This window comes from Vidua macroura, chromosome 1 (assembly GCF_024509145.1).
Source record: "Vidua macroura isolate BioBank_ID:100142 chromosome 1, ASM2450914v1, whole genome shotgun sequence".
In the NCBI taxonomy this organism is placed as follows: Eukaryota; Metazoa; Chordata; class Aves; order Passeriformes; family Viduidae; genus Vidua; species Vidua macroura.
In genome coordinates this window covers 47,366,096-47,390,706 of record NC_071571.1, presented here as the reverse complement: position 1 = coordinate 47,390,706, position 24,611 = coordinate 47,366,096, and the positions used below count along the sequence as shown (strand labels likewise).

Here is a 24,611-nt window from a genome sequence, read left to right as displayed (position 1 = left end):
ACATTTCTCTTTGGTATATAACTTCTAGGGCAAAAACCTCTGTGAAAGATGGAGGGAGACTGATATTGAGGAGAAAAGCTATTCTATCATTTCTGCGGGTCTCATGGGGAAAAAAACTCTAAAGACAACCCAGTAGCAGGTGCAAACTTAGAGCATCAGACACAGTTAGTTATGAAACTAGAAATAATTGGGCCTCTTTTTCCTCAACACCTGTGGTTTCCTCCCAGGAGAGCACAGAGAACATTTATTAGAAGTACCAAAGGCATTTGGGAGCATGAATTCCTTTGGACTTGCAAGAGTTTTATGCATTATACCCAGGCAGTGCTTTTGACATACTTTCAAAATGTTTCACTGGAGAAAAAAAATAAAAATCAGACTTCAGGGCTTTTAAATAGTAGTTTATGGGCTAGACACCATAGGCATCTCAAAATGGTTGGAGACAGACTATCATTATTAGACAAATGACAGGTCAGGGAGTTGCAGATATATGGCCCTCACCTTATTTTTACTGTTCAGAAGGATTTAGCCCTGCACAAGCAGCTGGAATGGGTTATGGTGGGGGTCTTCTAAACTCTGACATTATAGAGGCACAAGAAATTGATAGCATTTGTGGTTTGCAGATTGCTGCAGCCCTTGGAACAGGCATTACCTGGCAGAAGGCGCTACACGAGTGGCCTCAAGTGCTTGGCAAGGAGAATCCATTCAACGATCAGATTGAAGCCATATTCAAAGATCAAGGTGGACACTGACTTCCCAACTGCTGGAACACCCTCACGTGATTTATAGTGGTGCTTCCACGAGTCAAGATGATTAAAGATACACACAAAAAAGGGGGGAGAGGAAGTTATCAGAGCCAGTAGCAGTGGACATAACACAAGAGCATTCTTTATAGTTTGTATCTCACCTGCACAAGTAGGCTATGCTAAAAAATAAAAATCTAAGGATAGCTGCCAGCTAGACCATTTATTGTTTGAAAATCAGTTTGGAAATCCATATTTCTTTTTTCCATATACAGCAAACTCCTACCCCTATCTAATTTCTTTTCCTTCTACAGAACATTTCTAGGTTTTTTATTTGTAGTGTTTCAATAGTTAATCTGATCCAAAAAGGAGAGGGGGAGACCCAAAACTCGTTATTTTGCTATAAATTGTGTGCATGTAATTGCCTTGACTGTCAATACATTATTTAGCTGCTATTTGCTTATTAAAGTGTGCCAGGAATAACAAGGCACTACAATTTTAATGTGTCTGGCAGCATCAGCACAGACTGACTGAGCACAGGTTCTCTTCCTCCATTAATAAGATATTAAGTTGACAACATTTCATGTATTTAAAAAACAGGTCCCTTTTTCAACCTGTAATATATCTATGCTTTTTTTTGCCTCCTAAGAAAAATAATATGCCCAGTCCTGTGTCTTTTACAGGCATGGCCAAGGGAATCACTGAAAATATTGGGCAGCCCTTACTTAAAAGGCACTTGAAGTTGGAGAATGACTGTGTTTTTTCACCAGCTTATCCAATGCTTTTAGCAAAATAAAGAAATTTAAAAACTAGAGACAGCTCTACCCTACTTACAACCTTACTGAGGATGGAGGGATCAGAGAGCATAAAACGGCATTAATTACGGGTGGAAAAGATCCAGCATATAGCAAGCATTAACATGACATGACTAAAACCCACCCCAACAGCCCAAAGCTCAGGTAGTTGCTCTGCTCCTTGTTCTGAGCAAAGCCCTTACACAAGGCTGTCACACGTGAGGCAGCTCTTGGGCTGTGGTCCAAACCCAAAACCTGGCTGTAGGACATGCACCCACTCAGCATTTTGAACAGGCAGGGGTTGACTTGGCTAATACTACTTTGACTGAAGCATATATTATTGCTTTCCTAGATCCTGATACTTTTTATAGGGTACAGTCAATGCTGGGTCTTTTATTAAGGTATTAAGATAGAAATTAAGATATAAATTCCTTTGGGATGACTGCTAACACTTAAGCAAATATTCAAGTCACCTACTTTAGGAAATCAGAAGGGAATACATTCCTTAATTGAATGATACTTGTTAATAAGGCCCCAATTCATTAAAGGCATTTAGATGTTGCCAAAATATCCAGTCTCCCAAGGAATAGTTTCAACTCCAGAGAGGCACACCTGGGGAAGATTGTTTAGCATTAGAAGGAAATCCCCTTGCTTCCTGTAGAAATTCTCTTCAAACATAACATTCCATGTACCCTGGCCAGGTAAAGCACCTCCTATTTTTGTATTACTTATTCAGGACTCTTATCTTTCATTAAATACAACACAAGGACAGAAACATGCGCATCCACACATTTTTACTACAGCCCAAGTACAGCACAGGCAATAATTACAAAATATCAGATTATTTTCTCTACATCAACACACAGAAGTGTAGCAATTAAAAGCAGGAAGGGAGTCATGTTTGGAAGCCTAATTTTCAAGGCAATTTCTTTGCAAATTATTGTATTTCATTTGAGGTTGGGATTTAATAACACCAATTAGGAGTTTTACTAAATAGTAAAACTGAAATTTCCTCAACTAAAATAAGCTACATTTCCCAGAGGAAAGCATTTTTCTCTTACAGACTTTCTTACTTGTGAACTTACTGAATTTCTGAACAGTGGGGAAAAAAAGATTTCTTATAAAATTAGAACATCTTTTCAAAGACAATCTGAAACCTCCATAGCCAAATCCCAAAGCAAAGGCCTCTCAAAAATTTGCCCAGGACAACTGCTCCATGCTGGATACAGGGTCTCTGAGGGACAACAAGGAATAGGCTTGCCCCTGGCTGAAGGCACACTACACAAAGCACATACCCTTGTGCCTCAAGGTGAGCTCTGCACCTCGAAATCCAGCTGCATGCAGAAACCTTATATGTCACTAATGTATTAACTATCTACCTTTATCAAAGAAAGATGAATTTTGGGACTAATAAGACATCAGCTTTAACAACCACTATGTATCAATTATTTCAAATGCAAAAAACAGCTGAAGATCTGCACCCCCAAACATCAATCACTTACCCATACCACTATAAAAATACATGTCCTATATTTAAAAAACACTGCTGAAAAGGCTTACTTCTGCTAAAGCAGTGACAAATTAGGCAGCAGCTGGGATAAGATTGAATTAAACAGCAGAAGAGCTGTGAGAGTCTGAGCCTGGCCTTCCCTGACATGCAGAAAGCTGGCAAGCAGCCAGAGGAAGAGGGAGCTGGAGCAAATTGTGGCTGCAGAAGTTAATTCAGCAGCTCCAGGAGAAAGGGAATTGGTCCCGATCTCTGCCCCTGCTTCCAGCTCCGGCTGCACCCAGGCTCAGTTAGACTCAGCCCAGCAGGAGAGCTGGGAGAGTCTGAGCCTGGCCTTCCTTGACATGCAGGAATCTGGCCAGCAGCCAGAGTAAGAGGGAGCTGGAGCAAAGCATGGCTGCAGAAGTTGACGCAGCAGCTCCAGGAGAAAGGGAATTGGTCCTGATTCCAGTGGGTTAACTGGCTCCTGGTGGTTAGGTTGTTTGAAGTTGAAAAATGCATGGGGAAAAGAGTAATGGGAATACAGTTTCTATTTGAAAGCTTATTACAATTCCGTGCAATTCAAATTTTGTTAGCAGTAGGTAGTTCTAGAAAAAAATGGTCTTCAAGGTCTTTTTTTGAGGCAAGTCAGAGCCTGTGACTGAATTCAGGAGGGATTATGTCACTGGCTGGGTCCATTGTCCTGCACGTTGGAAGGTTCTCTTGCTTCAAATCAGACAGTAGGAACTCATTTTGAGGTACAGAACATCTAAACCTACCTGAAGCTATTTGAATTCAGAGTCTGGCCTCTTCAGAAAAAATCTGCTCCAAACATAGAAAAACTACATAACCACCGTTGCAAAGTTTCACCAAAAAGCCTTAAAACAGCAGATTAACATTGGAGGGGAGGAGGCAGCACCCAGCAGCGCCAGCCAGGAAAGCCATAAGCGCAGGCTTCCCACTAAGCTTGCATCCCATGTGTCTGCTGGCTGCAGGAGCCCATGTGCTCACTACTCATGTGCCCAAAAGTCACTACACAGGTCAGCTTTTCTAACTTAACAGCACCTGTTGCACTTACACCTTTTTCTTTATGAGGAGAACTTCTTGGGCAATGAACAATAAACAGATCGGTTTCTATAAGGGATAATAGTACAATTAGCCTAAAAAATGTTTCCTTGAATGTCATCCAGTTCTGTTCTTAACCCCTTTCTGTGGACTTATTTCATAACTCAAAAATCAATGGTTTTTAACACTCACTTGGGAGTTTAAGACAGCCTACCACACATCCACTGCTGAAATTTGCTCTTGCACTGTCCATGTTGTTGTTATTCTGTTGCCATGTCTCTGTCACAAAAAACCCACCCGTCTCTACTCTTCATATTTGATGAGCTACTGCACATGGACAATCTGGCTTCCCACTACAAAATTCAGCTAGCTATGTCCAAGGCTTCACATTATCGAGTGGAATTCTGGGATACATGTACAGAATAGAATCCTTCCTTAAACACTGTGTGGAGTCCAGCTTTTCTTCAGCCTACAAAGGAGTACCTCAAATTGCATAGATGAAAAAAGCAGGAAGGGTTTTACTTTTTATTTTAAAGGAATAAAATAAATCTCAATACACAGTTTGGAAATATTTAAAGACAGACATTAAAAGAGAAAGTTAGATTTAAAAACAAGTACAAAAGGGGCAGGATGAAAACAGTATAAGGTAACATAATTTAGTGTTTCAAGTGTGAATATATAACTGCAATAACAATCTTAAGTTTTCCACTACTGCATTCCTAGTGAAGTAATGAGCTGGTATTTCAATAAGCTCAGTGAAAAGCTGTGAAAACTGCAAGTTTTAACTGAGAAATGTTGCCATTCTCATGATGGGTCTGAAGTACTGCTTTTATATGCATTGGTGCACATGTCTATCAAGGGAAGGAAGACCCATTCTTTCAGCTAGAGGAGTATTAGTACACAGCAGGTTTGTAAAGTCTTATTATTAAACAAAACAAAAAAGGGCACTTTTACTACCTATTAACCTATTCCTGGTTCTCAAATGGAGAATTCTAGCTTGTAAAAACCACAAGTCTCAGGAAATACTGACATATACAACCATAGACCTAAATTTTTCTGTCTGATTATTTTTTATATAGCAGTCCTAACAAAAATATTCAAGACCTTCCATTTCTATCAAAGTGCAATGTACTGCATACTTAATTCCCAACCTGCAAATCACATAGTGTACATGCCATGCACTTATCCACACTAGTTTGTATAAGAAATTGCAAAAAGTAGTATGAATATGTTGTGCATGTCTTGTTCTGACCACAAGGACACTGGACAAGCAGAATTATCTATACTGCATGTTGTAGAATAAAATTGACTAGTTATTTTTATGCCTGATCATTACAAAAGAACCCCAACAAATGCTACAACATTAAATCTTATGCTTTAGCAGCATTCTTGTATTTTGAACTATTGTTTCTTTCAGGGAGCTGAGTTATCTAGAAAGGTCTTTCACTAGCTAGTGCCCCCCTTCCTGCTCTGAAGTGTGATTTCCTGCAATAATTTAGTTGTTTAAAAGAGAATGCGCCTAGCTAGAAGACTTCCAAAAAAGGAGTTATATAAATATTTAGCACATTTATAAACAGCTAATTGCTTCCTACCATATTCAAAACTAGGAAGTAAGAAGGTTTTGAAATTTTTAAAGTGAAATAAAAATACTGCATAACAATAGTCCTGTATAATGTTAAATACTCTCTCAAACTTAAAGCATAAGTGACCCAGAGGACTTCCCACATTTTCATTTAAATTCTTTTCTTGTGTAGTTCCCTTCCCGAGTTTAAAGCTTCCCAGTAGGTTTGTAGCAGGCGTCAGGCTGCCACATGCGAAGGTCAATAAGGACTTGGTTGAGCTTTTGCATCCAAAGGTTACGCTCTTCTTTAGTATCAGCAGACAGCCAGTTCCTAGAAGGCAATGAACCCTATGGATTATTTTCCACCTCCAATTATTTATTGTGACAAATGTCAAGCTGATCAACCACAGAAGCCCAGAAGAAATAGTAGGGTTAAAAATTAAGTCAAACATTCCACAATCCTGCTACCAAGCCACCTCTCATTTCCAATTCTAGAAAGCAGTTAGGACTAAAAGCAAACAAAGCAGTTCAAGTGCCACCCAAAACCTCAGCATTTAAATGACCTTTGCATCATTATGACAAAGCTGTAAAGCTCCTACATTACTACAACTGTGACATGAGGTAAAATACCCTCCCCACAACCTCCATGATTTTATGCACTCACTTTGTAACACAGAGTGTGTCTCTGCATTGGCTGACAAGGGTCTCTCGGTCATCTTCTCTCTGAGGTCGGACAGTTATTAGTTCAAAAGTGTTGGGACGGGCACAAAACTCCCTGTTGGCAGGTTCAATCTGATGATTAGTGCAGTTAGCCAAGTTTATCCGGCCGAAAGGATGCTGAAAGTGAAATCAGTTCATCAGTCAAGAACACTGCAATCAAGAGTAATTCTGAACAACATATGCTTTGACAACTTCGATGATATTAAGTGAACACACCTTCCCTCAGTGAGTTACTCCATACAAAAAGGTGATATATGTGCAGCTGTAAGAAATTTATTTAAAAAAATATCCCATGATTTAAAGTAATCATGGACTAATACTGATACTTCTGGATGATGTCTATCTCTGCACAATGGAACAGATATAATAGGGGTGAGGGGTGCATTTAGTAAGTTTAACATTTTTGTAGATCACCAAAATACAGCTGACTCTCTCTCTCTCTGAAAAATAGTGAAACAAGTCTAGAAGATTTTCCAGAACAGAACCTGCAAAACAAACCAAAGCTTCTTGCTTGCAGACAAAAGCAAAATAAGAACCTTCTTCTTGCTTAACTTTTTTTTTTTACTATCTTGTCTTAAGAGTAGGCAGAGATTTTTCCCTCTCTCCTGGCAAGGAAAGAAAGTACATTGATGTATTTTGGCAATGTCAACTATCAGCATATGGTGTTCCTCTGTTAGCAGGGAAGGAACTAAACTCAGGCATCTGGATTCGCATAAAAGTCCCAAAAGGACCAGAGTTTGCCACAGAGTTTGGGAAAGAAAATGTTCTGCCACTAAACTAGCAAGTGTTTAATGGTAAATAACTTCAGTGAATCAGAAAAACCCTCTTGAAAGCAGTCTTTAAAAGAATGTGGAAACATTTTAGTACACTGTAGGAAGACACTAAGGAGACAAGAAGGTTCACCTCAGTGACAGATGAACCTCTGATTTGTCTCGTTAGCCCAACAAGAACTTAGTTTTCTGTGAAAACCATTTAAGAAGCACCAGTTCCAGCTACAATGTGGAGCTGCAAGAAGACAAGGACTTCAAATAAGACAGTCCACAATTACAGCTATGCTTCTGCAATATACAGGGATTGCCCACTCTAATTTTTTGCCATATTTAGTGTTAGTCATCATTTTGTCTAAAACTTAAGGCAAAGAGATACAGTCTGCTTATTAAGCTGTACAAGTCCAATCAAATTTCACTTAAATAATTAGTGATTTGATGAGCACAATGGAAGGCCTTAAGATTAAAGGGGAAATTAAATATGGATCTTCCATCACTTTTCCCCCTTTCCTACTAGATAGGGAAGTCAGTTTCTAAGTTTGCCATGATTTAGGTCAGCTTTATGAAGACAAGTCCCCTCAATTTCCCAATGAAGCTTTAGGAACTTGAATCCTATGCTTTACCAGTCTAAAGCCTAAACATTACTGTCCTTAAAAATCAACAACTACTTGTGTAGGGTATTACAGAACTTTAGACTTAAGCTTTACAAAACAGCATTACCTTTCGTTTCTCATCATCTGGGTATGTCCAATAGGAGATACAATTTCCAGACAGCACACACCAGCGCCTATGCCACGCTCCAAATCCACTGACATCTTCAAACATGGTCTTAAAAACAAAAACTTAAATGGGGTAACTTTGTACCTTGAGCTTGGTCTGTATTTGACTATTTTTCTACCAGAATGGTTCTGTAACTGCAACCCCTCATAGGACTAAATGAAAGAGAAGGAAAATAATTATACTGAGAGAGGCTTCTACTCAGACAGTGTATTTATTTTCCAGATGGCATAGAAAATTAGCTCACACTATCATTCTCAGGTTTGCAGCCTTTTGCTAAAAGGCACCTATCATTGCTGTTTAAAATTACGAGATTTTCATGTTGACGGTGACAAGCATTCCCATTATTTTAAAGGTAAAGAACAGTTATTTCTAGTATATACAGTATGAATGGTTCACAAAACATGTTCAAAATCCAATTTATTATTAGATATTTGAGTAATTTTTGACTTACAAATCAGGATGAAAAAAACATGCAGCTATTCAAGAGGCCAGACTCAAGAAAGTTTAGTCCGTTCAAAAGAAATTAGAAATTGATTTTTAAGTGTTTGTGTTGGCAGTTTTTATTGGATGCTGGATTTCATAAATTTCAAGCCCCATTTCCTCCAAACTGGAATGGAGAGTTTAGTATCTGACTTCTATTCCTGATACCTCTTGAACTTATACAGAAGTTTTTTCCCAGTTAAGGTGTGTATTGTGATTCTCACTCTTCACAATTCAGATTATAATTTTCAATGGTGCAGGGAGTTTCCAAACCCTTACTCTGAACAAATCCAGTATGCATGTACATCATTCTTCAGGTTTTACATATTGTATAGTAGAAGCAAATATGGACTTTCTCAAATTAGTACATAGAAACATGGGACAGCAAATACCATAAGCATGTGAAATGTTTGCATCTAATGAAATCTGTTCGACTTCAGTTAAGTAAAGGGAAAGGAGACAGAAAGCAGTGTTTGAAAAGAGTCTGAAGAAATTGTGATTTCTGGAAACACCAAAATAACAGCAAATGTTAATGTTTCATTTTCATAGCACATTTACTGCCATCTTGTGGACATTTCAACAGTTCCAGCTCCTGGGCCCAAGTATCAGCTGCATTTTTTAGGTCCAGTTTTAGAGAATAGCACAAGATTTTTCTCAAAAAAAGTACTGTTGTTTCTTTGCCATTTAGAAAAGCTGTGAACACAGTGGAAAAAGACCAAATATTTTGTTTTAATTAGACACACAGAAAAAGAGTCCTGTAAAATTTTCTGCCATTGAAATTAAAATCTCATCTAACATCACAGATTTTAGCAAGAGAAGGTTAACTGAAGTTCAAAATAACTAATAATCAGGTGTTTAGAAGAGAGATACACAAATTCTTAACTTAGACATGTTCAGAAGAGAAACTAAAAACCATTTATGGTCTCATTCAGAGATTAAAAAAAAAAGCCAGGTTTAAGCTTCAAACACAGGTGTGATAAAAAATTACTATATTTAATACAACCTGTAATTTCCAAGGCAGGAGTTTGAAGTGAATACAGTAAATACCTTACCAAGAATCCTTTCTCCTCCACCAAAGAGTCCACTTGGCATTTCAACTTCAGATATATATGACCTTCCAAAGGAGACAAAAAGGGAACCTGCAAAATGTAAAAGAATCATTTAATTTTGATACCTCTCAACTAAGTTTTACCAGTTCAAGCAAGCCACCTGCACCAAGATGTTAGCACTGTCTTGTTCTTAGGACCTTCAGCCGGAAAGAAGCAGTAAGTCAGAGTCAAGCAAGATAGTAATAATCACTTTTGGTTTCAAGTTCATTTAGAAGCTTTCCAAGAATTATTTATTAGTTTGCTCATCAGGATATATATAAACATGCACTCTAGATATGAAAACAGGCTCTTCAAGCATGGTTAGAAACAACAGAAGGCACCACTCCACACCTTTCAAGCTTCTGCCTCAGTTTGACACCAAGTTGTTTGGAAAATACCAAAGTGAGCTTAAACAGGAATGGTACTTAGATACCATAAGCATTTTTGGCAGATACTGATATAGTAGTGCCTACTCATAAATTTTTGTATAAAAGAAAACCTAGAAAGGGGAAAAGTAATGAAAACAGTTCTCAACTGGCACTCGAGGTGTTAAAGACATGTGTTAAGTAATTTCTAACAGAAAAGTTCCCAGTCCTATTTTTGCCACTGGAAAAATAATAGTAGCTTCATTACTGTACCAGAGGTCAGTGAAACAGTCATTTGATAGTCAAGATTTTTGAGGAAGAGCATGCAACAAAGGTCTACCTTTGAGCTTTCCCCAATCCCTCCACACATAATGCCTCACAACCTTCACTACTCCCATGAAATCACATCCCTTCTTTTTCTTCCCCCCTCACAAGGAAAATGAGGCAAACTGCTAATTCAACAAGCAAATTATGACCTGCATGGCATTCTACAGGCCATATTTTATTGCTAATCTGAAGAAGCAACACTGCTAAGAATCTTGAAAAGAAATTGACAAAAAAAATCAGAAACACTCATCTTCTGTATTACTAGAAAAACCAAGAAGGTCAATGCTGCCAATCAAATACAAATAACTGTTTCCAGGGAATAGGCACAGGCATGTCTACACAGTAACAAAAAGCTTTCAGAACTATGGAATCAACACCATTCAAATGGAACTAAATTTTGCTAGTAGTTAAGATGAACAGGAGTACCCCTCAGTAGTTAAAAGTGCTCATCTGTGGGCCTCAGTGAGTCGTGAAGAACACCAAAATAGGTCTTGTGGTTAGAAATTGATCACCTTTGAATTGCAGACATCCTGCAGCTTCCTCCCACATATAAGACACACATACACAAGCAGGTGATCAAATAATTTCCATATGTCAGATCTACTCAACTAACACAGTTTGCATGGCTTGCTCCTGTACTCAACAGGAACAGTATAGCACAGAAAAATTCTAAGCATTAGGTAGGAGTCTCCATGACCACTTGAGAAGAAAAAATAGTGAAACACTTCCACGTAACAAAAATAAAAAATCCTGATGCAACTGATGCATCTTATCCACAAAGACAACTATAACCCTACATGCTACACCAAGGAATAATGGCATATAACCCTAATAAAGCACAGTAAAACCCATTTCTGAATGAGCACTTCAAGAATATTTGGCTATTCCCCACTTCAAGTTTATGGGTTTTGCATCTCCTTTAAGCTTTATGCTGGAAAAGAAGAATTCGGTTTATGAAGTTTACCAGTGAGGAACTGTGTGACAGACAAAGCACAAAGGTTGTATAACAAACAACACAGTTTTGCAGAGCCTACAATACCATTACTAATGACTAAAACAGGTCTCAAAACACCCTCTTGTACACATAATGAGAAAATATTGAGTTAGTTAAATTTCTAGTTAACAATATATCTCTTTCAAAGGGTTAAATGATATGGAAAGAAAGCAGTTTGACAAATACCCAACTAGATAGAAAGAAAACTAAAGCCCATGACTAGGCTATCTTGCAGTCTGGTGCGCTCACTCACCTATTTGCCATAGGAACACAGCTTACTGTCATAGAAGATTATCTGTAATGGTTCTCAAGAACTCCAGCATTTGAAAAACTGGTTTCTTAGGAGACTTTTGATTAAAAAAAGGAGATGATGGGTACTAAAATTATCACTTGCTTAATTTTGAGAGAAAACTCAAATGATGAAAATTCATCTAAAACACTTTCTTCTGCAGGACTCAAGTAAACTATTAACTAGACAAAACTTTTCATAGGTTAAAGACAAATTGTTTCTGTTAAGGATATCAATACACATAATTTCTAAAGCCAAAAACAGATACACCAAGTAAAATATTTTAAGTGCACATTTGTGTACAAATAAAGACCTAATTTATTTGACTTTATTTTCAAAACTTTTTGCTTAAGAAAAAACAAATGTCTTGTCAGAACAAGGTTAGAATAAGAAGCAAGATTATTTAGGTCCTGAGATATTTTAATTTTCTTCAGCAGCAACAAGTTGAGTTAAACCAACATTTAGGCTGCCAGACATTTTTCTCTGGTTCTCTTATCAGCACAGCAGCTGATTCTATGTAGTTCATCAAGAAGATGGCTCAAATTTCCTGACTAGAACTCTTTAGGAAACACATAGTTTTGCTCTGAAGCAAGAAACACCCTCCTCTAATGATCTAGGAAGAAAAGAAAAACATGCTAGTTAAGGAAAAACCCTAGGCAACATAAAAAAACGAGTTCTAGCAGCATGCTTATTATTGTGAAAGACAAGGGGTAGAATTCTGCAAGTCTTAAAGGCTTCTAACATCTCGTGTTTTCTTAGTAAATATTTGTAAGCATTTTCTCAGAAGAATTAAAAAAAAAAGCTGCAAAAAAGGCCAGACAGAAATAAGCAACATGCACTAGAAAGCATTTTCCTATTTTAAGTTAGAAACTACAGGATCATAGCAACCTTGTCCTGGAACATATAGCCCAACAGTTCTTTTTCCTCCCCTTCAAAGTTTATCTAGGGAAAAAAGAAACATGCTCAATGCAATTAGTATAAAGTTATGGTCTAGAAGAAAAAAGGACACAATTATACATGAGTATACTTTGGTCCTTTATACCCTGCATTTTAACAGTACATAGGTAAAAGAGAGGAATGACACTCAAAAAAGCCACTGTGGCATCAGTTTGTTCCATATTAGAAATACATGAAGCAAGCAGCTGTTTGGTACAGCCATAGGCCAAGTCAAAACTGAAATTTTACTGAGGTAGTAATTTAACAAAAAAACTGAAACAAATAATGAATAAGAATTCCCCTTTTTGCCAGATAACTGTAAGACTGCATCTGCAAAAAATTAACCAAGTGATAGTTTCCCCAGAATTCTCTTTGAACATTGTGCTTTTGCTATATTTCACTAGTCCAGTCCAGTGTCCTGTCATACAATGCAAACCAATGAAGTCCACACCTGAACTGCTGAATATAATGCAAAAGCTGATTCCATTAACTCCAAAAACAAGGGGTTTCCAAAAAGGAAGCTACACACAAAGATTTCTATATATAGTTCTGGTTAAAAGGAACATTTATGCTAAAGAACCAAAGTTGCTACTTCTGAAATTCACATAGTCAGTAACAACAGTGCAATCTAACCATTGTTCTGCCAGCTGTTTCAGTAAAGGAATCTGCTTCTAGCTACAAAAAGTAAAACTTCTAAAATACAAGTTGGGATTATTGAGATATTTTGGTTTAAGGCTTATACACAAACACAACTAGTTCTTGTTTTCTCATGTCTCATCAGAAGCTGTAATTTTAATAATACTATCATCACCGTAAGACTTGATTAGCCAAAAAAAAAGACAATTACTCTTATGCTGCTGTTTGGGTAGCTAAAGCTGTGATTTAGTACTACCATAAACTGTAGTAACTTTTGAATTAATTTAAACTAGCTTAGCATAGCTACTGGCATAAACACCTATTAAAATAGGTTTTAGGTATTCGATATTACAAGGTTAGAGATTACAATGAATGTAAGAATGCATTTTTTAAATTTCTCATAGCAAAAGCCAATAAACATTCTGTTTAGACAAGGAACTAATGGATAAAACTCAATAAGAGCTCTCCAAAAAAGCTTAAGATAATTTGCTTCTACAAATTTAGATAGAAAAATTTGGATATGAAAGGAAAAACTCATGCTCCTAAATATATTCAAGCGGCATTTTTTAGGTCAATTAAGTGCAGAAAAATTCAAATACTTCATTATCATTAATACAAACTTAATGCCTTCTTTAGTGATAACTGCAAGACTAGGGGCAATAATATGAAGACCATGTATAGAAATGTCAACTGTATACTTCAATTTTTTGCCAGCAAAAGCAAATCAGTAATCAAATTCCTGTGCACAACCATATCTTATACTGAGCTACAGAAAGGAAAGAGCACATGGCACAGTAATGAAAATCTCCCTGTTTATCTCAAAACTACATTTAATTAATATGAAATTATATGTAAGTAAAAATTACACAAAAAATTTTAATGTCTATATAAATAACCTATCTATAAACCATTATATATGTTTCATTTCTAGGATGGTACTTCCACCTGAAAAGTAAACCCAGACTCTTATTTTTCTAGTAGCATGCAATTACCCTTGGATTAGCTACCAGTAATTTCCATTACCTTGTCCAGTGCAAATTTGGTATTTCCCACAGAAGACAGCGATAACTTGTGGGATCCAACAAGGATGAAATTCGTACTGCGTATGGCATTTGGGCCACCTGGACTGGCCATGGCTGTGGAGAAAAGTTAAAGTGAAGTTGTACCAAAACACACAATCAGGATTCTGCAAGACTTAAAAAAAAAGTACTTTATTTGCACTACTGTATGCATGCCCTGCTCAGTACTCCAAGAGAAGCACTCTTTGCAGTGCAGCCCAGTCACGCATTCAGAGAGAATCTTGATACACACCATTCCTCCTCAGCAGATCTTTTCTTTCAGAAACAGGGTTTGAAAACCTCCACAAAGGAGAAAACAAAGCATTTTAAATCTCAGGGGGATGGAGAGCATGCTGGGGCACACTACAAAGCACACATACGCTGCAGTAGGAACATGACTTTTCTATCTCTTAACCTCTTCTCAAGTGACACACTGCAATCTTCCACTTGTACGCCTTTCCTTTGCACTCATATCATGAGAAACACACACTGTAGCTCAGGAATCTCACTAGTTGCAGTAGCATGATACACATTCCAGATTTAGTTCATGAGTTCCTTATTGCTGCAATTTCTGCCAAAGCTAGCTCAAGTATCTCATACTTTAGTCAGATAAGTGTATAATGTTTTTAGATACTTAGAAAAACATTTAGAGGTGCTGGTTTTCCCTGACAAGAGCCAGAAATATATAAACAAGTTTATATATTTTTTTAATGTATAAATATATATAAAAAAACTACACACAAGCAATATTTCAGTATCTGTTCATATTTTCAAGTTATGCTGTATTACTTTGTTGACAGCAGACTCTAATTATCTACTTTTAAAATCATTCAAGTAGTTTGAATTCATACTTTTGGAAAAAAAATGTAAACCATGGGTATCTGATACCAGATTTCAGTTCCGATTTTGTAAAGATATCTTCTGTTGAACATAATGGTAACATAATAAGCACAGGGCCAGTTTCTGGGCTGGAAAATTTAGTGTTTATTACTCACAAATTGTCATCTGTTACAAGTATTATTTATTGATATAGTAGTTTTGAGAGCAAGTGTAGATTATTCATCCTGGCATAAGAAGTTTAGACTTTACTTACCTGGAGTAAGGAGGTTGCTTTTCTAGAAAGAGAGAGAAATAAAAGCTTAGTGAAAGAGTACTTCTGACAGTTTCTACTGAAGACAAAGCCAAGGTAAAAAGAAATTAGATTTGCAGTACTTTAAAAAACCCAATCAAATAGAAGAAAAAAATCAAAAAGAAAGTCCAAATAAATGCATATTTCCAGCATTACAGAGGTAACAGAGCTGTTTCTTGAGTTGATGACTTAAAAATTTGGCAGAAAACTGGACAATTTATAGAGCCTTACGTAAGGAACAGAAAGAACCTGTTATGGGCACAATCTTAATCTGTGAGAACAGGCCCTTTGGAAGGGGTCATAGTCAGATCTTGTTACAACACTACATTCATACTTACCGAGGTAATAGATGTTAATAATCTCTTTGGAGTAATAACCTACAAAAGACAACAAGCAGATAAATGCATTTGCTACTGAATTTGTCCAGCACATTTCCATGAAAACTAGACAGTGAAACTACTGAAGTGAGCTACTTATTTCAAATTTTGAATGGGTACTCATTACTATGAGTAAGTCTTGGATTTTGACTAGACATAATATATCTCAGTGGGAGAAATGCTACATCGCAAAGAAATAATTACTGCAGGAAAGTTAAAGCAGAAAACCAGTCTTAGTAGGCCTTTTTACCTATATATTGGGATTTCAAAGTTACATTTGCTTAACTAAAGGTAAGAGTTAACAATAAATGCAAGGATATGTTCAATATACTGTTGTTATACATAATTATTTTAAAATTAAAATCTCAAAGTTTAAGTGAGACTTAAACATATTGTGTATATTAAACACAAACTGGAGTTATGTACTCTTATTGTGGTTGAACGACAAGTCTAAGCAGCTTGTTAAAAAGCAGACAGAGGATGCCATTGGCAAACCTATAACCTCCTATCAGCAACATACCTACAGTAGCATCAAATCATTCAGTTTTAAGTAAAAATTCCTTTAAAGTACAGCACAGGAGAGATGTAAACACTGGGACTTGAAACTTTTATTATAGAATAGGTGGAAGCTTTCACTGTGCCAAATCAAAGATTAAAGAAATTTCCTATTTCTGCTTGCAGACACAGGACTTAAATACGCATTCTAGCTGTTCTGAAAGACACTCAAGTTTCTTGTTTTTGCCAAGTGACAGATATCCTGTCAAGGAGGAAATCAGTCCTGATGCCATTAATTCACTGTGTGCTCTATTAGAATGAAAAGAAAAATACATACACACGCCCCAAAAGCAAACCAAAATAAACAAAGCACCACAAAAAAAACCCCCAGACTACCTCCAGAAAGCTGGTTTAGGGTTACATATCTTTACATATCCTTAAAAAAGCACAAACACTTGATATGTGCACCCTTATTAAAATAATGTTTGCTTTAAAAAGTAAGCATCTAGTGCTTATACTTAATATTGGGGAGAAAGAGTTTTTAGTCGATCAATAAAACCTTTAAGACAAATCCAGTTCCAGGGTAGAGCATATTGACTGGCATAGTTTAACTGAAGTGGAGAAAAAGGGCAATAAATCACTATTGGATGCCCCACACCTAGTAAATAAAGGTCTGCAAAGCATAGCATTTTGCAGAACTAGTAAGACTTCTTCCCCACCAATATATTTCAGACTCAACTAAGTGCTGCATGTCCAATCTACTAATTGCTGTAGGTCTCCATAATCCATCTGTCATGGCAGATGTTCTGAGAAGGGAGTAAAAGCAAGCAACAGATTGTCTAAGACTATGAGTCAGTTTTCCTAGTGCACCTTCTGTTGAAACATTACACAGTGATTTTCAGGTTTCATTTACCTTAGACTTATTTGTCTTTTTCCTTTTATCAGTGCTTGTAGCTTCTTTTCTCTGCACCTGTAAGGCAAGAAGGTATTGAGAAAGTACAGCAAATAATTCTCCCTTACACCTCCTCTTCACAGGAACTGATACATACCCAACTGTAAACTTCTATATTTATTTCAAAGTCATTTGACACATCATGCCTAAAAGGGAAAAAAGAAAAAACAAGTTAAATAAAGTGAAGCAAAAAGGCTTTTGTTTTGGTTTGTGGCAAGATTTTGGGGATTTTTTGTTTGTTTTGGTTGGTTTTGTTGTGTTTTAAGCTACTCTTTACTTCTTCCCTCTTTTTGCTCCTTATAACTGTCCAAGGAGCAAGAAGATTTTAGTGTATTACTATTTAAAAATATTTTCTGGAACTCAGAAAAGAAAAGGGGAGGGGAGGACAAGGGGCAGATAATGTGCATCTACAATTTCTCAGATTGCATCCTTCCCTGTCACAGATTGGATTTTTTGAGTAAATAATTTTAATTGAAAATTCCATTACAACTGAACTTCAAAAACAGAATTTATTTATTTTGAAGACTTACTAGCAAACAGCCATTTAAACTCACAATGCCTTTTTAGCTGACATGTGAGAACTGAAGTTATAGTTGTAATAGCACTATTTTTCCAGATAATACCAAAACCAAATAGCTATATAAAATGTTAGTTGTTGCAAAAGAGAAAAACACATCTCAGGCACAGCAATCCATCTGTCATTGCAGGTGTTCCAGGAAGGAACAAAATGCAGAAAATGCAAGAGAGAAAATAGGTGATGGATGGTTGAATAAGTCTAGGTTGCTCTTTTGAGAGAAGTGCCTTCCAGCTATTTTTTGAAGAAGCCCACAAAAACTCTCCACAAAATCTCTCCATACTTTGTTGCAGAATATAACAGTCTTATAACTAAGGCTTTAAATGGTTCAAGAGTTTTTTTAGACTTACATAGTAAATGTCGTAGTAAAAGTAAGAGCATCTCCATTCAGGGAACTGGCAGTACTTGCTAGTGGAGTCGCAACCATGTTTTCTGCTCCAGATCTCAGTATTATTACATAGTAGTAATTTCCTGCTTCTGTAAGTACACATCAGATGGTTTGGTTAGCCAGAGGACTCCCAAGTATCTAAAAAAATCCCCAAGTACTGCATTGCTATTAACCACATCTCTGTTTCACCCTACTTAAAACATTTAGTTACATTTGAGACTTGCTTATAAGCTTGAAACAATTTTATTTTCTTTATGCTGTGTGTACTAGTAAAATTGTCTCCACAGGATTCACAGCAACCGCTTTATTGCCTGGGGCATCTCAGGCCAGAACTACACTAAGCAGCGTGTGAAAGGGAACAGGAACTTTCAGTCAGATCAGCAGATAATCTTAGTTCTTTATACTCCTTAGGTCTTCCAGCTTAACCACATATCAGCTTTCACTGAAACCTTGAAAAATTTGTCAGAAGCAGATTAACTGAATGCAATAGCTAAATTTTCATTACCCCTAGATTTCTGAGAACATCAAAGCAGAAGACAAAAAAAAAAAAAAAAAAAAAAAAAAAAAAAAAAAAAAAAACAAAAAACCACCAAACCAAAATTCAAGGAGAATGAACCAGAAGTACATGTTGGGAGAATGAGGAAGGAGGAGAAAAGAAATAAGCTTTTGCTAGTTTTACCTGGCTTTTGAGCTGTACCACATACAAAGTCTGCTTTTAGAGGTAGACGCATTTCTGAAATGGAAACAGATCCCCTGGAGGGAGCAAATTCAGAGGATGTAGAAGCAGCTTTATTTCTTTTATTATGTGGTCCCTCACTCTTCAGTTTATTCAATTTTTCCAATAAAGCAGTTCTCTTCTCAGCTGTGCAAAGAAATGAATTACAATTCTACAGAAGAAAAAGTACTGAACAATTTTTTTCTGCCTTAAGTGTGTAAAATGCAACTTTAATATTAATAATTTTACAGTGTAATAGAAATATAAGGGTCAAGAAAGATACTAAAAATGTCATCTTGCCTCTAAAATGAGCTGAGACAGAACAGATACTATCCTGTTCTTTTTTCCAGGTAAAAAACTATTGAAAAATGGCCACAATGCAACACAATAAATGCATGGGGAGGAAATTATGAACCCTGTTGAAATGTTCATTACAAAGAATTGAACTTGAGTATAAAAACCTACTTGCAAAGAGAAGAAGTCTCTCTGCTTCTGCTTCTTCTTGTGACCCTTTTCCATGTTCCTCATCAAAACAGCAGTTCAGAGCTTGACTGGCTTGATAAATCACTGTCTGTTGCATGTTGATCTCATTGTTCAGTTCCTAGAGTAAATCAATAGTAAAAATATTTACCAAGAAGAGAGATCTAGTGCTGTGTTCAAACAAGGAAATGTGTCTAGATGAGCATTTTTGGGGGGCAAGGCTACAAAAGAAAATCAGATCCTTTAGATAGCAAACTACAAAAGCCTTACAGTTTATTGTTACTTTGGCAAAAAGAACATCTTTTTTTTGATCTCAGAGGTATGGTGGGGAGTGAAAGACTCCAATATTTTATATTCCAGATCCCGTATAGTCTTCCCTCCACCAGGGGAAGCAGCACTAACCAGAAATTCAGCAATATAGATGAACAAAACACTAGTAAAGATCAGACTATTACCTACTGAAAGTAGGTAGTTACAAATTCTCCCTAATTCAAAGGCAGTGCTAAGACACAGATTCTCTGTCTCCTTAAGAAAAGGGCTTCTTCTTTCCAAACTTAATCTATAACATGATCCTTATAAGAGAAGCATTAGCTGTTCAAATTATGCATCATCATTCCCTACCATTAGATATTTATGCACTATATAAATAATCTAACGACCTAATTTTACAGTTCTAAGCAGTATGTTAATGTCCTGGACATTCACAGGGGCAATTAAATTTGGAAACAGTAAATTAGAAAAAGAATTTTAAGAAGCATATTAGGTACCTGCATTTTCTTTTTGATGTTGACTTGATCAGATGGGCCATTTCTTCTCATTTCTAGTCTGGAAGCCACATCTTCTTTGCGAACAATTATTTGCTTTATTGAAGGACGATCAGTTTCCTTAAATCTTTGGGATCTGTACGCATCAACACTTGTAAAAAAGGAAACCCCACAAAATGTTTCACAGGTGTGCCAAGCTCTTTTTAATACATACATAGACATGTATCATACATTGAAGCCTTCCAACTTGCCTAAATGGCTTTAAAGAAAGCATTCTATCAGCTGATTTTAAGTTTAAGCAACATAAAAGATTACACAATCTTTGACAAAGGCTGAGATCTTACAAAAAAAAGCTTAATTTGTATTTTTGAGCAGTATGCATCATTAGAAGAGTTAAAAAAGCCAGTGTTTTAACTTGAACACTTAGAGAATCAGGGGTCAGGGGGGTTGCATTTATTACCTGTAAGGAAGATTGCGATCTTCTGACATAGAGCCAATACTGTCTCCAGATTCTGCTCTGGGAACTCTGGTCCTTTGGAACTTCTCAGACTTCAGACTGACATCACTGATACTGCTGCCTTCCCCAGTTGACTTAGAAGGAGAACCAAAGGCCTGAGGAAAAGAAAATATGATATTACAGCTATCTGTTAGCATAATAATAATAATAATCTGTTTTCTCTCTCCTTCACTTTTTTTAATATAAACAGTTAATTTGCTTAATACTATTTAACAGATGATATTTTACAAATATGGACATAGAGCAAGTTTATTTATTTAAGGACACTAACAGATTATTGAACTCAATGAGATGCCACCTTTAGCTTCCAAATCAGTACAGTTACATAACCAGATTTTTTCATCAAAAGTCACTCCACTGAATGCATGTATACCACTTCAAGTCCAGTACTAGTAACAGGTTTGATTTCACAGACCACTTGTTTAGCAGAGCATCCAATATGCTACACTATTTTCAGAGAAAAATAATTTGGCCCCATTATGCTTTCATTAGCAAAATACTATTTGTAACTTCTTTATTTGTCCAGATATCCTAATACTACAAAACATCACAGCTCCCAAGCCAATTGGACATTTCTGTGTAATAAAAAAGCCCTTCCCCACTCTCTCTGAATTCTCACCTCTGAACCAACAGATTCCACTAGAGGGGTTAACAGAGACATTGATGAAATGTTCAGTGACTCTTCTTGCTCATCCTCATCACTTTCACCTTCCAGGCTCATGCTCATTTCTTTCTTCAGCTTTTCTATGTCTGGACCATCTTCTTGAAGAATTTCAAAAATCTCATTTATCACTTTTGAGCTATTCATCTCATCATCCACATGCATTTTGCCTTTGTATACTTCATCTGAAGGGTGACATTTTAAAATATATTAGTACCATCAAGGCTCTCATTAAACAAACAGAAGCAAACTTGTTTTGCTTTCAAGCAAGCTTGGTTAAAAAGCACTTCTTGCAGTCGGGCATATAGAACCTGAATGTACACTTCCATGGCTATTTTAACATACTGTTTTTACACAGACTGCATAATCAAAGCAGAAAGGGAATGAAAAATGCACATTTTAGACAAATTTCAACCATTTAATTCAAATACATCTGAAACTTAACTGCAAGTCAAACAGTAGGGCAGTAATTTCTGTCCTTTTACACTGAGCTTTTAATATCAGCTTTTTAGTATTCCTTGAAGACTTGAATGTCAAGAGAGAAGGGTTATGTATGATAATACAAGTTTCCTAATTTGTTTTATATAACTCTCATTATAAAACACATGGAGTTCAGCAAATGGATGGTGAATTCATTGTTCAGACTTGAAGGCTATTAACACTGTCCAAGACAAGGGGTCATAGAGAGCTGAGTCATTAATATAAGTCTACTCAATACAAACCTTTTGGTTTTTCATCTAGTTGTTCAAGTTTTGAGACAGACATTGCTTTTACAGGGCTCTTTGACTCGGCAGTCTTCAAAGGACTGGGTTTATCAGTCTCTTCATATTTAGAAGTATCTAAAGGGTTTATAAAGAAAAGTAGTATTATGTCTAGCCTTTATTTTAGTTATTGAATTTTAGAAGTCTTACTAACAAAAAGACTACTAGATTAAATATTCCAGTTAGCCACACGTCAAAAAAAACCCTTAGAATACGCTCTACAACCTGTACATCTAGACTTCTATCTTATCAGAAAACTGGCACCACAAGAAACAATGCTGAAACCATAGCAGAGTGCAGACACTCAAGAGCAAAAGGGAAAATTTTAAAAAGACAAACAAAAAAATCCACTACACAAACCACTGCATGCAAATGCAATTTCTCTAGAAGGACATTTGATAGATCTTTCAAGCGAACGGTCTACCAAGAGCGTTAACTAAGTTCACACTTTTTTCACAAAGATATGAAGACTCTTCTGCTCAGTAAGCACCAGAAAGGATGCCAAGAGCACCTCACAATTCTTTTCAGGTATCCTACCATAAGAATTAATATCACAAAGGGACACTGACAAGGGAAGAGTTCCCTCCCATTAGCTTCTTGTGGAAATCTGGTTACTCAGGTACAGGATAGACTAAATATGTAACTGACTATTCTCATTCACTTCCCTGCACTTAGCCTCCATTAACGTTTGAAACATAGGTATACCCATTGAAAAACAAAAAGACAGTCTTGCCTTGCCATCCTTCCAAGTGGTGTAGGAGTGCAGAGTACTACTATCATACAAGAAGATTTAGATAAGATAACCAGTAACCAAAGGAGAGGTCCAGTTCCACATCAGTGTTACTGGCCTCATTCTCTGCTCAAGAATATCAAGTGCAGTGCTCCTGTCCAGCACTAGTCACAGGCAAACTGTGACAGTTCTCACCCGAAGACTCCATGCTAGGAGACTTTGGTGGCCTGTCACCTGTTGATGTATCTTCTGACGATCCAAGAGCAGAGGAATCTGAACTAGGAGGATGTTTTGGACTGGCCCGAGATTGGCTTTCCTGGCAAGAATAAAATCAGAATGCATTCAGGAGGTAATGTTAAAAGCAACTAAAAAACTACCAGAACAAAATACATTTTAACATCTGCTAGGAAAAAGAGGTTGCCTATCCAGTACCCTATTTATTTACCCAAGATATTTAACTGAAGTAGTAAATACTAAATGTTTTCATGAGGAGCTCTTTTGCTTTTGCAGTTATAGAACATAAAACCCCCCACACTTATCATCAAAAAGTAAAAAAATCACTTGGCTCAAAGCAGTATCACTTGTCTTAGTTGATTCTACAAGAGGTAAATAAACTAATAATTTGTTAATAATCATACAAATCACTAGACAAATGGTCTTGCACAGCCCAAGCACTCCCAAAGCATAGGTTTTCATCCCTTATATACATTTCCACGTCTAACTCTGTATTCAGAATATAAAGCAGTTCAAAGTATCATATTTTGATTGATGAGGTAACACATTACCATTTTAGCTTCTGGAAGCTTCCTCTTTGAACTGTCACTTTTCTCCGCAGTCCACAGATTGCCCCTATCAAATCGGCCACGAAGGCATGCAAGTTCTCGTTCACGTTCCTAAACAAATGAAGGGAAATGGGAGAAAAACTGATATCCTTAAGATGTCACAACACTTCATATTCCTCAGGAAGGGGCAAACAGTAATAACCTTCTCCAAGTGTATAAGCTAGCTATGAACATAACAAGTCATACCTGTTTAAGCTGAAGTGCTAAACTGGCAGTAGAGGAATTTCCATTTTGTTTGAGAAGCCTCTCCTGGATTGTCCTTGTATTTGGGGTAACAATGGGTGTTCTGCACCCTGGAGTATTCGTAGCAGGGCTGTGTGCGCTACGCTCTTGACAGCGCTCCCCAAAACGTTCCAGGAAGGGCTTAATTCCAGATCCCCCTACAAGAACAATTGTTTTGCCTTGAAAGAAACTCTCAAAATTAAAGAAATCACTGCAATTTTGTATCCTGATGAAGGTTCCCAGTGAAGCAATTAAGCTGTCTCCTTTACAGCAGCCCTTACTCCATTATACTTTGTACAAACTGAACCTGAAATGTAAATCATAACAGTGATGTTAATAGAAGAGTAAATCAAAGCAAGTAGATGTCTCTCTCTTACTACAGTCCGTATGTAATACACCAGTTATTTAAACTGGTTTGCTTTTTCCAAATTTCCTCTACAACCAGCCCCACTTAGATCTTTCACAGAAATAAGTATTCTAGTACATGAGGAGGATATGTCGTTTGGCACCCATCCTGCTTGATTGAGTGTGGTAAGCACATTTTTGAGCTTATCTTTAACTGTCAGCATATCTAAAACTTGCTTTTCTGGCCATCATTTTTAAGAGTTCAAGCTGTTAGTCCAGGTTTCTAACACAACAAGCAGTTGAATGTAAAACTGAGGATGTTCACTTGTTTTGACAATAATACTATCACTGAAAATAAAGACACTGCAAAGTTAGAGCATCTATGTGGCAACAAGCTTTGATGTCTTCTAAATATGCAGGTTCTTAACATTATATCAAATGGATACATACAGTACCAAACAATCTGAAATAAATTTTGAATAATCTCAACATGTTAGGCTGCTTTTGCTCTTAAGAATTACTAAAACCATGTCCAAGAAAACATCCCTTGCAAAATACAGAAGCTGTATAACT

General features: G+C 36.7%; 2 protein-coding genes across 5 annotated transcripts in view; one reads left to right on the top strand and one right to left on the bottom strand.

Moving 5' to 3' along the window:
* AOAH (acyloxyacyl hydrolase) overlaps positions 1–2,423 on the top strand; it is a 73,392-nt gene extending 70,969 nt beyond the window's left edge. For both annotated transcript variants that reach the window (XM_053975528.1, XM_053975537.1), the window contains exon 22: positions 621–2,423. In XM_053975528.1, coding sequence (XP_053831503.1) covers positions 621–749 — 129 coding nt within the window. In that variant the 3' untranslated portion in view covers positions 750–2,423. The remainder of the gene's footprint in view (positions 1–620) is intronic.
* The window catches only part of ANLN (anillin, actin binding protein), a 40,470-nt gene that overhangs the window by 8,947 nt on the left and 6,912 nt on the right, over positions 1–24,611 (bottom strand). For 2 of the 3 annotated variants that reach the window (XM_053975508.1, XM_053975499.1), the window contains 19 exons: positions 23,658–23,851; positions 23,415–23,522; positions 22,825–22,945; positions 21,861–21,977; positions 21,097–21,323; positions 20,421–20,572; positions 19,964–20,111; positions 19,182–19,317; positions 18,681–18,863; positions 17,964–18,090; positions 17,137–17,185; positions 17,001–17,057; positions 15,554–15,592; positions 15,180–15,201; positions 14,052–14,164; positions 9,446–9,532; positions 7,854–7,961; positions 6,311–6,483; positions 4,597–5,977 (listed from right to left, as the gene is read on the bottom strand). In XM_053975508.1, the coding sequence (XP_053831483.1) occupies positions 5,854–5,977; positions 6,311–6,483; positions 7,854–7,961; positions 9,446–9,532; positions 14,052–14,164; positions 15,180–15,201; positions 15,554–15,592; positions 17,001–17,057; positions 17,137–17,185; positions 17,964–18,090; positions 18,681–18,863; positions 19,182–19,317; positions 19,964–20,111; positions 20,421–20,572; positions 21,097–21,323; positions 21,861–21,977; positions 22,825–22,945; positions 23,415–23,522; positions 23,658–23,851 (2,285 nt within the window). In that variant the 3' untranslated portion in view covers positions 4,597–5,853. Of the gene's footprint in view, positions 1–4,596; positions 5,978–6,310; positions 6,484–7,853; positions 7,962–9,445; positions 9,533–14,051; positions 14,165–15,179; positions 15,202–15,553; positions 15,593–17,000; positions 17,058–17,136; positions 17,186–17,963; positions 18,091–18,680; positions 18,864–19,181; positions 19,318–19,963; positions 20,112–20,420; positions 20,573–21,096; positions 21,324–21,860; positions 21,978–22,824; positions 22,946–23,414; positions 23,523–23,657; positions 23,852–24,611 lie in introns of those variants that run through there. The other variant, XM_053975516.1, reaches the window with a different exon arrangement.